General features: G+C 37.1%; 1 protein-coding gene across 1 annotated transcript; it reads left to right on the forward strand.

The window, feature by feature from the left end:
- Nucleotides 1–1,301: 1,301 nt before the first annotated feature.
- LOC149393139 (uncharacterized) lies at nucleotides 1,302–1,793 on the forward strand. Its single transcript, XM_089617917.1, has one exon. It carries the CDS (start codon nucleotides 1,302–1,304, stop codon nucleotides 1,791–1,793), a length of 492 nt encoding a protein of 163 aa, XP_089474043.1.
- The last annotated feature ends 16,825 nt before the right edge of the window (nucleotides 1,794–18,618 follow it).

The raw sequence follows: 18,618 nt of genomic DNA on the forward strand, positions 1-18,618 counted from the left end.
CGGAAGATACCTAAAAGAACTATAGAGTCTCCAACTCTCAATGCCTCATAACCAGACATCATAGATTCTTCTAACAATCATACTGAGGTCATTAGTCTTTTGACCCTTAGATTGCGAATATATCATTTTAAGCAAACTATGAAGAATTTGTTCGTGCAAATCTACATTTGTCTCTTCGTAAGTTGTTTAGTTTGTTTATGGACTAAAGACTAATCTTTTATCATAAAGCTTCAAACAGACAAGGAAGAATGAATGAACGTTTCAACTTTGTATAATGAATAAGCAATTACAAGCAAAAGTCTTCATGAGACTTTATTACATCAAATGTACAATATAAAGACTACAACTCTTCTTGTGGGCACCATTGACAACACAAAGAAGCTCAACTACGTGATTCTGAAATGTCAAAGTTGAAAGATGATGCGTTGGAAAGCCAAGAGTCAAAATTTTCCATTTCGGAGAATGATGTGCTCTTTTTCGATGGAAGGATTTGTGTACCCAACTAAGATGAGTTACGAAAGCAGATTCTTACTGAAGCACATGAGACACCGTATTCAGTCCACCCAGGTTCCACCAAGATGTATCAAGGCCTCCGAGAACATTTCTGGTTGAACGAAATGAAGGGCGACGTTGCAAAGTTTGTCAGTAAATGTCTTACCTGCCAGAAAGTGAAAGCCAAACATCAACGACTAGCTGGAGAATTACAGCCAATCGAAGTTCCTGAATGGAAGTGGGAACAAATCACAATGGATTTTGTGGTTAGTTTACCTAAGACGATTAAGGGTTATGATGCTATCTGGGTAGTGGTGGACCGTTTGACTAAGTCTGCTAGGTTCATCCCGATGAAGGTAACGTACTCTATGGAAAAGTTGGCTAAGTTATACGTTAACATCGTGGTGAGACTTCATGGCGTTTCTTTGTCCATCATCTCAGATCGCGACAGTCGTTTCACTTCTAACTTCTGGAGTTGCGTGCAAAAGTCACTGGGATCGCAATTGAAGTTTAGCACCACTTTTCACCCCTAAACGGATGGCCAATCCGAAAGGAATTTTCAGACCTTAGAAGATATGCTAAGGGCATGTGTCATGGATTTTGGTGGGAGTAGGAGTAAGAGGCTGCCACTTATTGAATTCTTATACAACAATAGCTACCAAGCTTCAATCGACATTACACCGTATAAAGCTCTCTATGGAAGAAAGTGCAGATCTCCAATTCATTGGTTTGAAGCGGGAGAAAATAATCTCAAGAAGACATATTTTATCCGAGACACCACATAAGCTATAAAGAAAATTCGTGACCGAATGAGAACTGCACAAAGCCGACAGAAAAGCTACGCCGATAAGAGAAGGAGACCACTAGAATTTCAAGTAGAAGATTTTGTGCTCTTAAAGGTAGCGGCTCCCAAGGGTGTGATGAGATTCGGAAAGAAGGGAAAATTGAGCCCGAGGTACATTAGTCCTTTCGAGTTCATAGAAAGAATCGGAAAGGTAGCCTACCGTCTAGCTCTCAATCCCGAGTTAGTATCGGTGCACAATGTGTTTCACGTCTCGATGCTCAAAAAGTACCTACCCGACCCAACGCACGACTTAATCCAAGAGCCCATCGAAGTTCACGAAGATTTGATGTATGAAGAGAAACCTGTCCGAATTCTCGATCGCGAAGAGAAAGTTTTGAGGAACAAGGTCATTCATTTGGTAAAAGTGCTATGGCAGAATCACAAGATAGAAGAACCTACTTGGCAGCTGGAAAAAGACATGAAAACACGATATCCCAAACTTTTCAGAGAATTTTAGTATGTCAAAGTAAATTCTCGGAACGAAAATTCTAATAATGAGGGGAGATTGTCAAACCCCAAAATAATAATTAGTTATTAGAAGTTCTTTTTGTTTTATTTTTTGGCTTTTTAAATTCAAAATATTAAAATATATATATATATATATATATATATATATATATATATTATAAACCATAAATTATAGTAATATTTTAAAATATATATATATATATATATATATATATGTTTGTACCTTATGTAAATAAATATATGTATATATATGTACCTTGAATAATTTGTACATGTGATATAAATGCATGTGACAATATATATATATATATATATATATCATAGTGTAGAAGATATTATTTAGCTTTGCTATAATATATGTTATGATAATATGATATGTTGAATAATCTCACTTATAGATGCGTAGGTTTCTTTTGTTTTTATATAGAATATATAAATATATTATATATATATATAATATATGATAGGTCTTAGAATATATATATGATATAGAATATATATATATATATATATATATATATATGATATGCGTAGATTTTTTTAGCTTTTATTCGATAGGTTTTACTTATATATAAACGTGGTTTAGCGGTGACTCCCGCCACTCCCGCTACCGTCCCCGCCTGGACTCCCATTATTCGGCCAAACGGGAGTCCCGTCCCGTTAAGTAACGGATCGGTAGCGGACCCCCGCCTAACGGGATTCGGACCCCGTTAGGCATTAAAAAAAAGAGAAAAAATTTAAAAAAATGTTTTTAAAAGAATTTAAATAATTAAATAGAAGGATGTAATTGAAAAGATTTTAAATTAAGTGGGTAGAAAAAAAAAAGAATAAAGAAGAATGTTAATTTAAATATGGGCCTCCTAAAAAACCTCACCGACCCTTAAAAATGTGCGACGGCGAGGAAAAAGAGCACCCCTTTCCTTGTTAATTATTTGAAAAATTATCTTGGACAAGGGTCGGGATATCCCTTAGTTATACAAGTTAGACTAAGCATTGATGTTTACATTTGCGAAATCAACTTCAAAATCGTCAAGAATATCAAAGCACATGAATGTTTCTTGTGCTCGATTTCTATGTTGAATCCAATCCTTACCACATGTCAATGCTTCGACCATCTCCGGTTTCAAGCTACATCTTCTATCTTCGATGATGCGGTCTGGGCTACTAAAAGCCGCCTCAGATAACACGGTTGAAACAGGGATGGTAAGGATGTCTTGTGCCATAGATGACAAGACTGGGAACCTCTGTGCGTTCTGTCTCCACCAAACCAAGAGGTTGATGGGTTCGTCATCCGGTTTGACCCACTCGTTCCGATCGTACTCTTGTATCTCGGGATGGGACCGTGTGTCGGCTGGGCTCGACCTCGGTTGACTTGTCCCAGCTTCTTGTTGTTGAGGAGATGGGCTATAAGCGAGCGCGTTGACGAAGACATTCGTGTATTGGTGTCTTCTTGGATACTTCTGTGATTGATTTGGTTGTGCTCGATATTGCGGGAGGAGTTTCGCTCGTATACCCTGAAAAGATCATAAAAAGCTTGCACGATCCTTGCAAGATCAAGTGCAACGTAATCTTGGTCCTCGAAATGATTTCTAATGTATTTAAGAAACTTTTTTAATCCACCGATTTTACATCGGCAGTCTAAAATGGCTCCTAAACCGTATAATAATGGAACCTTTCCAGCCCCCCAATATTTTAAAAACTTGGCTCTCATTGCTTGAATACAATCTTCAAAAATTGTTTCGTTTTTATATTTATCAAAATGCACAGCAATTGCGGTCATAGTATGAAGACCGAGAAAAGAAGTACGAGTGTAAACAGTATAAAGATAACAAGTTTCTTTGTAAAAACGTCAAGAAAAGAAATAAATGATTCAGCCATCTTAATATCAAATTCGGTGATAGCGTCATCGCCATGTTCACTGTTAATGTAAGAAACAACAACATTGACATAATGCTCGGATAAAAAGTTGGTCAACATAAGAAAGGTAGAATTCCACCTAATTTTGTTATCTAGATGAAAGGTGCGCTCTTGGAGACCGTTGTGTCTAAGGCGTCTCTTAAGCTCGTCTACTCTAGAGGTTGAACTATTGATCCAACTAATTTAATACCTAATTTTATTGATGGAAGGGTCATAACTAGCGGCTCCAGCTTGAACTATAAGGTTTATGATATGGGTTGTGCATCGTTGATGTAAAAGGGTATCGTCACAATGAAGTCTATCTTTTAACTCTATAACCATGGCGTTGTTGCTTGTGGAATTATCTAAGGTTACGGAGATAATCCTATTGGTCAAACCCCACTCATTTATAACACTAACTATGATCTCTAAGATGTTTGGACTAGTGTGAGAACCTTCTATCCTCCTAAAGGCTATGATACGTTTGTTGAGGTTCCAATCGTCGTCTATATTATGCACTACAACACTCATGAAATCCATCTTTGATTGACCAGTCCATATATCCGAGGTTAAGGCTACACTATACCTACCAGATGATATTGTGGCTTTCATTTGTTCCTTTTCTCCTAAAAACCATTTTAGGATATCGGATCTCAAGGTTTTCCGAGACATGATTTAAACATTTGGAATTATAGAACTCATGAATCTAACAAAGCCTTGAGATTTGATATGACTAAAAGATTGATCGGTGGAAACAAAATATTCTACTAAATCACGTCTAAAGAGTACAGGATCGATGTGACTTACAGTGCTTGCCGAGGCTCCAGATTGCGTCCCTTGGCAGTGCCTGTGATGACCCCACAACAGCGACGTCCTGACTCTTGTGTTGTGAGCGCTGAAGATTTTGCCACAATTGTGACATTTTCTGGCTTTTTCGCCGTTCGAAACCACCTCTTCAAACCACGTCCACACAATGGACCAAGCACGATGTCGTGGTTGTTGTGATTGTTGAGGTGATTGTTGTTATTGTTGAGGTGGTTGTTGTTATTTTTGAGCACCTTCATGTTGTTGTTGTTGTTGTCGTGCTCGTCATTGTTGTCGTTGTTTTGTCTCCTCTTGTTGTTCACGTTGTCGAGGTCGTGGAACGTGACTTTGACTTTGACGTTGAGGTGCTGCTTGTGACGACCCGACTTTTCGGACCGTCTTACTTCTACTTGTTTTCTAAACTTTAATAAATTCTTATAGAAAAATTAGAGGAATTTTTTTTTTCTTTTTAAAACACATCATACAAAGGTGAACCAAAATTTTAAAGATTTTAAAAAGAAACAAAAGCATTAAAGAAACATATAGATTGCATTTCAAAATATCTTGAGAAGTACTTAACGAAAACAGAAAATATGAGATACCGATTTTAAACCAAAGATAGTAGCAAAGTAAAACGTAATCCATAAAATAACTTTCAACGAACTAGAAAACCGTAACTTGTAGCGGAAAACATATTTCTTAATAAAGAAAACAAAACCATCAAAATTACTTCTTAATAACTTATAGCGGACGACTTATTTCGTGAATGGAAACCATGACCCGCCCTCTCGCTATCGATGCCGCTAGTCCACCCTTCTCAGTTCCTTGCAAGTTGTTTACCTACAACACAGACGTATATTTTTTTTGAAGAGATGAGCTTACGCTCAGCGAGAATAATATAAAGCTCACAAAAAAAGAGTAATGCAATGCATGAACCGGTTATTAGTATTTTAAACTAATTGATGACTTGATCTTTCTTTTCTTGCTTCTATCAACTTTTAGTTCGGGGTGCCCCTAGGGTAGTCATACCTATTTCAGTGATCACTTTAGAGACGAATATATGGGGTTGCAAAGCCCACACTTCGCTCAATCTAGCTAATAAGCTTATTAGGGCCGAGGCCCGAGAAATTTCCCCATTTGAGCCGCGGCCCGAGAAATTCTCCATAATACCTCCGTAGTTCGAGGCGGTATGACTCCCTTGCTTAACTTTATCTTTTCGCTTTGAATCTTACGTTACATACTGATATGACATGAGCATAAAGTTTTTTTTAAATATATATCCTCATACAAAAACGTGACTAGAATAAAACATGTATCTCAAATCTACTTTAACATAACACCACATGGCATACAACACATAAATCACATACTACTTCAACTAGTCACACAATCAAATAAGAAATCGCATACTCAAACATATAAATCTATAAACAAGTCATATCATGAATAAACACTCATCAAATTTATTTTGAACTAATCTGTGTTGTAGTGAGATTATTCTCACCTGGATATCGGGAGTTACGATCGTGGATCGTCGAAGGAATTGTACGCTCTAAGAGAATTGGAACCTAATCGGAAAAAGACTATTGGGATCAGCTGATAAAAGTATTCAAGACATACTGTAGGTTCTGGAAATTTTCAGAAACGACATTCAACGTGAAATTACGAAAATACCCTTGGCTATTAGGGTTTCGACGAAAAATTAAAACTCTGAGAAAACTTCTGTAAAAATTCCAGTACGTATAAAACACAATTTGGATCACTTCTTGTAAAGGCATGACGGCCAAAATAATTTTTTAACTATTTATTAAAAATAGAAGAAATGTTAAAATCTAACTTTAAAATTTTTGTCAAAAACTGTCTGCGCACCGTTTTTAAAATAATCAGAAAATATTCTGTATTTGATAAAAATATTTTTCGATTAAAGGGTTAGATAGAAAACATTTAAACCTAACTTTTCCAAAAAGAATCAACGCAAAACCAAATTAGTTGAATCCACAGTATGCGTTTAAATTCTGAAAATCGGGAATAGGTCTCAGGTCTGTGCGCCGATTTGAAAATAATCGGAAAATATTCTGTATTTCATAAAAATATTTTTCGATTGCCGATTTAGATAGAAGATACATAAAACTAACGTTTCCAAAAAAGAATCAACGTAAAAACAATATTTTTGAAACCAGCAAAATCGTTTTAAGAAACCGTTTTCAAGAAATCCGAACTAGAGAGAAAAGAAAGCATACCTAATTGGAGCTACGAATTTTCAAACGAAGAGAGGGATAGGGGAGGGAGAGCAGAGAAGAAACGTTAAAAGAAAAGGTTGGGATGCTTATATATGGTTTAATTAAACCCTAAAAGCCCAAACCCTAATCCTACTTTTATTTTAATTAATTATTATTATATATAATATTATATAAACATACACACATACCGCTGCTGCTACATGTGTTTTGAAGTAATGTACATACTAATATGTAACGTAATATATTACTTACATAATATTATATTACTAATATTATGTTACATTATATTATATAATGTAACGTAATATATATATATATATAATACATTACCCTTAATTTATAATTATAATATATATGCTTAAAATAATATATGTAAAGTATGTATATTTATACACGCATAACTTGTTTATAATATATAGCTTATATATATTATATCCATATTTTATAATCTGAAGAGTACATTAAATAAATAAATAAAAAAATACCCAAAAGCATACATACCACATAAACAAATCATTCACTACTATTTTACTAAAAAAAAATTAACGTATCTCGAACACAAAAATTTTAGCTTTTTAATAAAGCTTAAAATTTGGGATTTTACACTGCTGGTGGTAGGTCTTCTTCTTCCTCTTCCTTCTCTTCTTCATTTGGATTTTGGGTTTCATCGTCATCTTGTTCTTCATTTGGATTTTGGGATTCACGCATATGTTGCTCGTATTCTTGAAATGCTTTATAAGCCACTTCAGATGGCGGAATTTGAGGTTGATAGGATTGCTCGGGATCCATTTGAGGGTAGTATGGCACTTGGGTGTTTTGAATTTCGGTGAATTCCGAATGGCCGAAAGTAGGAGCAACATAATTTGGATCGAAACGGTATTCGGTGTTTAGGTCGGAGGCGTTTTGAGACAAGTGCAACCAATTATCTTAAAATCAGTGCATTTGTTGACCTCGGGAAGCTCTTCCCCTTCGACCTACTTGGTTGTGGGATGAGGATGCCATGTGAAATTGAGAGCGTTTGAGAGAATTTGAGATTAAAATTGAGAGAGTTTGAGAGAATTTGAGATTGAGATTGAGAGAGTTTGAGAGAAATGTGCGAAGAAAATGAATGAAATATGAGTATTTATAGATTTTAGGAATAAATGGTAAAAAAAAATTAAAAAAGTGGCCAAAATAGTCCAACGGCTCTATTTAAAACGGCTATATTTTAAAACGGCTATATTTTTTCGGCCGCTGGATAAAAAACGGCCGAAATTTTAAAAAAAAAAATCCTCGGCCGGGACTAACAGGATCACCGTATCCCGTTAGTCTCATTAATGGGACTCCCGTCCCGCCCCGATTGCAGTAGCGGGACTCCCGCTGCTGCTACTATGCCTAACGGTAGCGGGGATTCCGTCCCGTCTCGCTGCCGTAGGCCATGTTTACTTATATATATGTATGTATGTTTAGATTACGGTCTTGTCAAGCAACTTTTTTATTTTCTCCCCTCTATCTCTTTCTTCTTCAACCAAACAAAAAATTAAAAAAACTCTTAGCCACCCAATACCCAAAAATCTATCATCTTTCAAACTCTAAAGCTTTTAAAAATCGAGTTTCTATCTTCAATAATCAATGTATTCTCTTTAGGTTGTTCTTCTTTGATTTCGGGGATTTGTATTTTAAAATTCGTTTCTTAAAACGCTTACCGTAGTTTCAAAACTCGTTTTGTTTAATCGATTCTTTTTGGAAAAGCTAGATTTAAATGTCTTGTATCTATCGAAAAATATTTTTACAAAATACATAATATTTTCCGATTATTTTCAAATAAGTGCGCAGACCTAATTCGCTGGTCTGGCCTATTTCCGATTTTCAGACTTTAAAACGTTTACTGTGGATTCAAAAATTAGCTTTTGCTTTGATTCGTTTTGGAAACGCTAGTTTTATATGTTTTCATTTAAAAAAAAAAGTAATCGAAAAATATTTTTATCTTATAGACAATATTTTCTGATTATATTACGATCAGTGCAGAGACTTGTATTCGCCCTGATTCTTTTTACAACAAAACGTCTTGTTTATATATCTAAAAAATTCTTTTTGACGTAATTTTTGTACACGAACTAGCTCACTATGTTTTTTTGTATCTAGTCCAAATTTAAGAATTTTCGGCTGCACACAAAATATATTTGGAATAAATTCCAAACAGTGCGCAGAATCGTTCCAAAACAGTTTTTGTTTTAATTAAAAAGACTAAATATTGCTTTCTTATACTTTTGATTTTTATTAAATAATCTGAGCATATTTTGTATATGCCTTTGAAGTACGAATTATTCCAAATATTATTTTTCTTTTACTGTAATTTTTATAGATTTATTTTTTCAAAATTTATTTTATCGACCCTAAGGGTATTTTCGTAACTTTACACCTTCAGCCGAAATTCAAAAATTTCCAGAACCTGAGTTGTCTTCTGAACTCTTTAAAGAAGCTTAATAATTTTTCCCGTCGATTAGGTTATGAGCCTCTTAGCTTTCCCGAGCCGTCTAGTTTTCCCGAGCGGTCCACGACCAACAGTCGTACTTTCCGAAACAAAGGTGAGAGTAATCTTAGTTCAACACGGATTAGTTCAAAAATAAATTGAATGTTATGTGATCTGAATTATTTGCGTGTTATGTGATTTTACTTTGTGATTGTTTGGAATGTGTTGATATGATATGATATGACGATATGTTAGTTTTTAAGTATGCTATAAATTAGAATAGCTATATCACGTTTTTTTTACTTCTATGTATGTTTATATTGTATGTCATTCATGAATTTAACGTAACGAATACGAATAATAAGATAAGTAAGCAATAGAGTCGTACCGCCTCGAGCTATGGGGGTAATTAGAGGAATTTCTCGAGCCGAATTCCGGGCTAACATAGAGAGTTCCTCGTATGTTTATGTTATATGACAGGGCGTTCTGTGGGAGGTCGCAACGCTATGGTTCGTTACAAATTGTACACTGAAATCGGTACGACTACTCTAGGGGACCCCCGAATTAAAATACGATAGACTTTTAATATGGTATCTCATGTCACGATTAAATTTAATATTATATTGCTTATGTTTTGCGAGTTATAGTTATTCTCGCTGAGCGTTAGCTCACTCTATGTATATGCATCCGTGTTGTAGGTAAACAACATATGAACACATGAGGAGGGTGGATCAGTGGCAGCGATATTGAGAGGGTTGGGTTATGGTTGCTGCTTACGAAAATAAAGACTTCCGCTTTGCTTTCCGTTTTTAAATAATCCAAACCCATGGTTTTATTTTTCATGGTTTAAGTTATGCTTATCAATTCCGTTAAAGGTTATGACTTTATTATGGTATTTATTTACAATCGTATTTTTTGTTTTAATTTTCAATTATGCAACTTCGACTTTTTGGGTGTTTTCGTTCATCAAGTTTTTAAATGAAAATTTATTTTTAGGTCATGAGTTTTCAAACTTTATATTCCAAGTTATAATTTTTAAAAAAATTACCTCAAATTTTTTAAAGTTTTAAAAAAGTAAGATAAGTAAGACGGTCCGAAAAGTCGGGTCGTCAGTTTGTATCAGAGCAACGAACCTACGACCCCCTTCTCTTTAATTGGTCCAAATTTAGGGTTTCAAGGTCTCAGGATTAGGACTTTTCTTATTGAGCGTAATTTTGTGCAAATTATGTGATTCTGGGGTTAGTTCGTGTATTGTTTCCATTTGATTTTTTAGAAAGATTTATTTCCTGTTTTTGTTTAGTTTTAATCCAAAAATAAGTTGGTGAATTGCTGTGTTTTGATTCTTATTTTGGTTATGTGAAATTAAACTCGAGAAGAGTCGACTACAATCTAACTCGTGAGTTTACAATTCTCTTAGTAGCATCGAGTCACCCTCGAGTTAGGTTGTAGGTCTAGGAGTCGGTTTTATTTTTATAAGTCAGTTTGGATCGTGTATACGTTCGAAAATTTAATTTAACCTAAAGAATCTAGAAATCCTGGATTGCAAGATTTCGAAATTATTTCATTAAGACCTCGTTAAAGTAACCGATTAATTTATGAATCGTTTAATTTCTCGGTCGAGATTTTATTCTAATAAAGCAATGAAAATCTCGCCGAGTACCGTATTAGGCACCTGTTGAATACGAGTCTTAAATAAGGACTAATGGCCCCAAGGTTAGGAATTAATAAATTAAATTCATGAACCTCAAAGTGAAACACTTCAATCCCCGACATTCGGCCCAATCTACTCAAGATCTCTGAGTCAAGTGATTAGTGTAATTCCAACCAAGAATCCTAACCCGCTCAACGTGCTATAGGACGGACTAAGTAATCTTGGGAGGAAGCGTGCGAAGCGAAGCGTCAAGGAATGCAACGGTTGTGACGTGAACATTCCAGGTAAGCATATAGACATAAGTCAACTACTTACCAAGCGAATAATCTTGTTTACGTGCATCGTACATGTTAGTAAACGAAGACTAGGTGAAAACCTTAAAATCGACACACTAATAAGATTAAGGCTTCGGCTAGCTTTCTCGAAAATTTAGATTTGGGTCTTGCCCGTTAGGTTCAAACACTAACCTAAACTAGCCTCGATGTTTTCTTGTTTTAGTTAGGTCCCTCTGCTAACCATAATGGTTAGGTTAGATCAGTGGTGATGGGAGAGCATAAGTTAACTCTTGGATTCCAACCGAGAGTAGAAGCACCGAGAGTCACATCTCGAGCTTTCTTCTTAAAACACATAACGAGCATAAAAAGGGGAAACAATAACGCTTTCGTGACTTATCCCGAGGCAGTCTCATGTAAGAAGTATAGATGTGTACTCTACATGTTGTAGAGTACCCAAACCTTAAGTAAAATGATGTCGGCTGTACCCACAAGTCACTCATTTGTATTGAGGACCATGATGGTCCGAGAGGGCGCTGAGTACTCAAACGGGAGCTGCCTAGAGCGCCCCGTTCAGCAATGGGTGAAGGTAGCCAAGTGCGATCCCATTTTTCGTGTCACAATTACGTCGACGTTCTGAAGAAGATGGTACCACTAGTGGATCCCATAAAATCGTTAAAACACCCAGGCCACCATAAGACTACTTCTCGAGGTTTGAGCCTAGCTTCTTGTTATTCTTGAGATCGTAACAGGGAGGTTGTACGATCTTGGAGAGCGAAAAGTGATTAGATAGAGTGTGGCCACACGTTAGTCATGCTCTAGAACTAGTTTAGTTCTGCATCCTTATGTGCTTGTTTACACGTCACATGACATTAGTTATTTTTCCTTTCTAGGTTAGACTCCCGCTTCGAAGTCATTCAACTCATAACTTTACCACCCTTGATAATGTAGATAAGGGCAAAGTTGCGATGCAGTAATGAAGCTGAAGACCAAGACCGGACGCGTATCTCTCGACCTACGGGCTAATAGGGTCTCACAACGAGGAAAAAACTACTACTATACTAGTATTTTGTCAAACTCTCTTTTAGTCTACGCTCTGAAACTATTATATATATATATATATATATATATATATATATATATATATGTACATATATGCGAGGAGCTTAGAAATATGAGTCGTTATGAGACTCAAAGTTTGTAAACTAAAAATGAAAAATTTCCCCAGATTTTTATAATTACTTTCATGTTTATTTACTTCCGCACTTAAATAATATGTAATTTCTTATGGTATGTTTAACTACTTTATATTTCCTCCTTAAGTATCGTTCATTATATCATGTTTCGGGTTGATCGGTCGTGATTTGTGAGCGAGCTGACACTCGCAGGTCGTGACACCACTTCATTAGCTTCCCGAAATATTCCTCTTTTGAAATACTTGTTGGAGTAGGAAGTTGGTGAGCACAGTGATTGGATGCGCCAGAATATAATGTTTCAGTTTCCTACACGATGTAACAAGAGAGATTTTCCAACTCGGAATATCTTCCTTCGGTGTCATTAAGACGTCTTGATGTGTAGTAGACCAGTAATTGATGTTTTCTCTCATTCTTAATGAATGGCAAGCTCAATGCATGATTTGAGACTACCAAATATATTTCCAGTGGTTCCCCATTGTGGTCTTTTCTTAAAGTTGGAGGTCAACTGAGGTGCTCTTTTAGGGCTTCAAAGTCCTTGTTGCATTGTTTTGTCCACTCAAACATTTTTTTAGTCTTAGATGGCGTCAAAGAAGCGGACACTCCGATCTTGATCTGATGATGAATCAACTGAATATTGCTATGCATCCTGTCAACTTCTGCACTTCTTTGATGTTATGAGGTGGCTTTATATCTAGGAGAGTTGTGATTTTCTGTGGATTTACCTCTATTCATCTCTCATGAACAATGAACCATAAGATTTTCCCTGTAGAGATACTAAAAGTACATTTCAAATGGTTAAGTTTCATACAGAATTGACGCAAAATTTCAAAAGATTTCTTAAAATCATCGGCGTGTTCATTGATTTTTCGACTTTTTACTAATAAATCATGAATATATGTCTCCATCCGAGTATATCAGCGAACATTCTATTAACCAATCTTTGATATGTTGCTCTAGCATTTTTCAATCCAAAGGGCGTTATTGTGTAACATTACAGACCTCATTCTGTAATGAATGTGGTGTGATCTTGGTTGGGAGCATACATGGGGATTTGATTATATCCTGAGTAAGCATCCATGAAGCTTAAAATTTCATAACCTACCATTGCATCGACTAGTTGGCCGATTATCGACATTGGAAAGCTATCCTTCGGACATGCCTTGTTTAGTTCAGTGAAGTCTACCTAAGTCCGCCATTTTTCTGTTTGGTTTCTTAACCAAGACAAGATTGGCTACCCAGTTTGGGTACTTAGTCTCTCGGATTTATCTATTCGAGACTAATTTATCCACTTCTTCTTTTAATGCAGTGTATCTTCACTGTTTAAGGCTCTTTGTTTTTCCTAATGGGTTTCTCTTTGGGATCTATGTTCAGCCTATGACATGCTAGCTCATGATCTATCCTTACCACATTAACTTGAGACCATGCAAAGATATCTAAGCTATTAAATAATAGAGAGATGATGTTATTTTTGGTACTTGACTCAAGGTATTTCCCAAGTTTGAGTTTTTTATGTACTTGATCGGGATCTTGGATAAACTCTTCCACCATGTCTCCAGGTAAGATTGCTGCTCTGCTCGGAAGGTGCGGTTCTAGGTTAGCACTGTCAATTATCACTTTGTGGCCCTGCTTGTCTTGACTAGCTTTGAGATAGTCGGCATAGCTGCTTCTTGCAAGAGCTTGAGTACCATGTACCTCCCCCATTCCCTGGTAAGTTGGGAACTTCATTTTTGGATATTGCACCAAAGTGATTACTCCAAGAGCTTCCAAGGTGGGCCTCCCGATGATTGCATTGAATGCGGACTTTCCTGGAACTACCACCCTCCTAGTGTTGACAGTTTTTTGTTTTCAGGTGGTCTCTTACCGTGATAGGGACGGAGAGTGTCCCCTTCGGGTTCAATTGAATCTCGTGAAACCATAAAATCTTTCTGGAGTCAAGGCAGATGATTCTTTATTAAGCCTCATCTTATTGAATGTTTTTCCATAGAGAATATCCACTGCGCTCCCATTATCAATCAAGATTTGATGAACATTTCGATTCCCGATTAGGGCGGAGATGACTAGGGGTCCTTATGCGGGAACATCAGCCATCGTGCGTCTTCAGACGTGAATGTGATTAGTTCCAAGCTATATTTGGTTGTCTTGCTAGGCCTCTGCTCCATCGCGAACAAGACTTGGCAGTGTCCGGCTTGAGCTTCCCTGGCGGAACACGTTTGAGCGTTTATTGTATTTCCTCCAAGGTGTGGTATGCCTATACATCTAATGAGATGTCCCCATAGACTTTATTCTTCTGCTCAACTTGTTATCCAAGATAAGCTCGTAACTTCTTCAATAATCCTCTCTGTATCAGAGCTTCTATGGCCTCCTTCAAATTGAATCAGTCCGAGTCTTGTGGCCGACATCGTGGTGGAGCGTGCAATATTTTATCTTGTCTCTTGTTTAGACATCCTTCTTTATCCTATTTTGCTTTGGAAAACCTGCCTCTGAGTGACTTTTCTTTGGTGAACGAGCATCCTCTGACCTTTGTCCCATTTCCTCTTCCCGTCGCGGTTTTGGTGGTTTGACCTTCCGATTCACCAATCTTGCTTATTCAACATTGATGTAATTCTGAGCTCTTTTAAGAAAGTCATTCTAGTATCGCGAACTTATCTTCTAGAGGAACCACCAGAATTTTGATTTTGTTTGGATCCCCGAAGTGGTTCTCAATAGCTTGAAGTCTTTGGTGAGGTCTTCTACTTGAAGCACTTGCTCTGAGTTGTAGTTGATGTAGTCTTTGATGACTCACCATGAGCTGGTCTTATCGCCATAACCCTTTCTTTGAGAGTCTTCTCAGAGTTGGATATGACGAATGCTCCATTAATTTTTGTGTCAGGTGCTTCCACGAACATACTGAGTTCGGTTTGAGCTTTTGGTACCACCTTTTGACGGAGCTTGAAAGGGTAATTTAGAATACGATGCACATTACCTCGGGTCCAACTCCTTGCAACAACATCCAAGATGTGAAGATGTCGAAGTGGTCGCCAAGATCTGTCTTTCCATCATAGGTAGGGATGTTTTGCATCCTGAACCGATCTTCCAGATGATGTTCTAGCATCCGACTAGTAATCTATTCGACCCAGAGCCACCTCTTCGATCCGACAATCTAGTCGTTTGAAGTCAGTTTCATTACTACTAGTATTGTTTCTAGTTTCTGAATCTTTCTTTGGGACCTTTTCATGTATGAGAATTGATTTCTCGGTTGAAGATTGGTACTGATCATAAAAAAATTTCTGATTTGCTTGGTAACCTTCAGTATTTAAGTAATCTTTTTCCCGCTCGTACTGATTTTTGGTATTCTTAAGGGATTTATTAATCCTCGGCTCCTGATAAGCATGCTATTTGCCTGCTACTGCATTTCATAGTGTTACCCTCTTTGTCTTGAGCTTCCCCTCCATTTCCTTATAGCTTGCTTCCAGAGCCAAGAGATGCTTTCGAATCTCTTTGAACTGTTCTGCCAGGCTGGGACGCAGTAGGTATTCATCAAGCTTCTTTGGAGTGAGTTGCAGGGTGCAGTTGTGGTGTGCGATCCGTGGATCAACATCGGTAGAGTTGTCGAGATCTTCGGTAGGTGTTGATGAACTATCCATCGATCATCAACGATATCCCTTCCTTCTAGTGCCATACCGTTGACAAGAAAAAAATGGTATAACAATTATCTCATGAAGAGTACTCGGTTCCGAGCACGAAGTCCCGAGATCTCTAAGTATCTGGGTAAGATTATCTCTAAATACAAACGAATCTAATAGAAGAGAGAACATAAATAAGGATGTTGAACGATAGGTGAGGTGATCAATCCCACCTATTTATAGTGTCCAAGGTTGAGTACGTGGGGTGATCAATCCCACGTCTCTGGCAGTTATTGGATAATCGCTCCCAAAACGTGTGTTGGGAGTGATTATTTCCTTGAGTCCTCGAGATAACCGTCTAGGTGTGTGTTTTTCTTAAGTTTTTATTTATTTACACGTGTTACGTTCGTTTGACTAATGTTTGACCTATCGGATTTTTTTCTTTTCAAAGTTCTGCTTGATAGAGTTCGTTCTTTCACTTATTTGATCCCTCGGACCTATTTGACTCGGGCTCGGTGTTGAATTCCTTATGTTCTCAGAGCATCCGAGCTCTTGCTCGGAGTACGCAAATTATATGAGTAATATATATATATATATATATATATATATATATATATATATATATATTCACCGCATTTCATAATTTCAGAATGTACGGACAATCTACCAATTTTAGCGGTATCTCAATTAGTAATTATACTAATATGGATATTAGCGAAATAATTTAAAGTCGATGTTTATACTTATTGATAAATGGTGTTATTTGGACAGACGATATTTTTTTTATATAAAAATAGTGGGATAGAAGGCTATTAAATATCGTATTCTTAAGCCGGGGTATGAAATATCCAAGGCGGCCCAAGATACAATTGTGGAGACAGATTCCGGATTCAATCGGATCGTCTTGGCATTGTCAAAGGCCACAATTGCAAGGAAGTTTCAAACTTGGTGATTGGAACAATCCTTGGACATATTCAAGCTCTTTACATTTTTTTATATATACTTTGAATAATTGAATTCTTTTACATTTGTATCTTGTAATTTTGTGGTCTATTATTTGGCCAATTTTTTTTTTATTGCGAAAGACACTACCTCTCGGACTGGCCGGAGTATATTACGGATTATCATTACTCAATTTGTGATATGTAGTTATTCTTGAAAATGGATTTTTTTTTTTTTTGCAAGGTGAAAAAAAATATTAAATGACTTTAATATTGTTTTGAGTTAATATATAAACTGCCTTTAATCATTTTGTAACTTGAAAGTGTGTAATAGAAGAAAAGAAGTAAAGAGACAATAATTGGGCATAATTAATGAAATGGTTCTAAGATATAATTGATACGTAACACATACATGTGAGAATGAGTGTGTCATAAAGGCCATACGTAGACTCGGCCAATTTCTCAAAAAATAGAAAATAAGAAATATAGACTTGGCCATGGTTGTGGACCAAGACTAGAGACTATAGAGCTAGGGAAACTAGAGCTCGCTATATAAAGTTTCCATTGAATTATTTAGTGCAATGATATGAGTTGAAGATCGCTATGCGTATTCCTCGGTTTTAAATCAAATAAAACAAAAACAATTACTTGTGACCAAAAATAAACAGATCAATAGAAAGCTTTTTCTCTCTACTCAAACTCTAGCCGTCAGAAACTTTTCCTCTTCGCCGCTCCCCTCCTGGGAGGACGCCGGCGCTCTGGTCGGCTCAGACTTGGGGGGGAGGCTGTCCTATCTTCTCATTACCTCGGAAATAGCTTTTACTGATCCCGCATCTATGGGTCTCCTTGTCCTCGCCGGACCCCGAGCCTCGCCGGACGCCCTTGTCCTCGCCGGTGTTTCCTGCGACAACCGTGCTCTTCTTTTTCCTCCGCCGGAGATGGCAGCCTCTGTTCTTTGGAGGGTCATTCGGTTTGATTCCCAGATCTGGAGCTTTCGGTCCCCGAAGTCAGCTCCTTTTTTGGGCCTTCCTTCCGGAGATGCCGTCCTGTCCGGCGCCGGCCCCGTCGTCCCGGTGTTTCAGAACCTTCTCGGCGAGGATGCCTCCGTTGCGGATCTTGAGGGGTGGGACTTCTTTGAGGGCTTTTTCTTTGGGCATGATGAAGACACCTTTAGTTTAGATCCAAGTTTTTCTTTGTCTCTTTTGGGGTCCTTGCTCCGACTTTTTTATTTTTCTGCTCGGTTTCTTTTGGTACTATTTGGACTCGGATTAGCCGTAGTCTCTTATCCCGTAGTGGATTTCCTGTTAGGTTTTGATCTATGCAGGTTGAAGAGCCATCTTATTCGTGGCCATCGGACCGAGGTTGGTTGGATTTCTCCATCGCCAATCTTTGGGTTTTTGAACGAGCCTCTCGTGTGCTCTATCTGTGCTTGTAATTCTTCCCGTTGTCGGAAGTTTGCACATATCGTACTTTTACCGGAACTTAGTGTTAGATTCACTTGACTTAGGTCTTAGTGACCCATATACTGAGATGTCTTTCTCCTGTATTGATGGGTTTTTTTACCCAATTTTAATGGAAAATCCGTTCTATTCAAAAAAAAAAATCAAATAAAACAATGCGGTCCACGTATATCGATATTATACAATGGTACGTGCATAATAAATACAACATCAACAAAACCACTAAGCTGACTCATTTATGATATTTTTGTATTAGAGTGGGACTTGAGGCGAGAAAGTTAGTGTCACCGGACGTGACGT

The sequence above is a fragment of the Urtica dioica genome, chromosome 6 (genome assembly GCF_054948205.1).
Source record: "Urtica dioica subsp. dioica isolate 48M chromosome 6, U.dioica_male_clone48M_v1_H2, whole genome shotgun sequence".
Taxonomy (NCBI): Eukaryota; Viridiplantae; Streptophyta; class Magnoliopsida; order Rosales; family Urticaceae; genus Urtica; species Urtica dioica.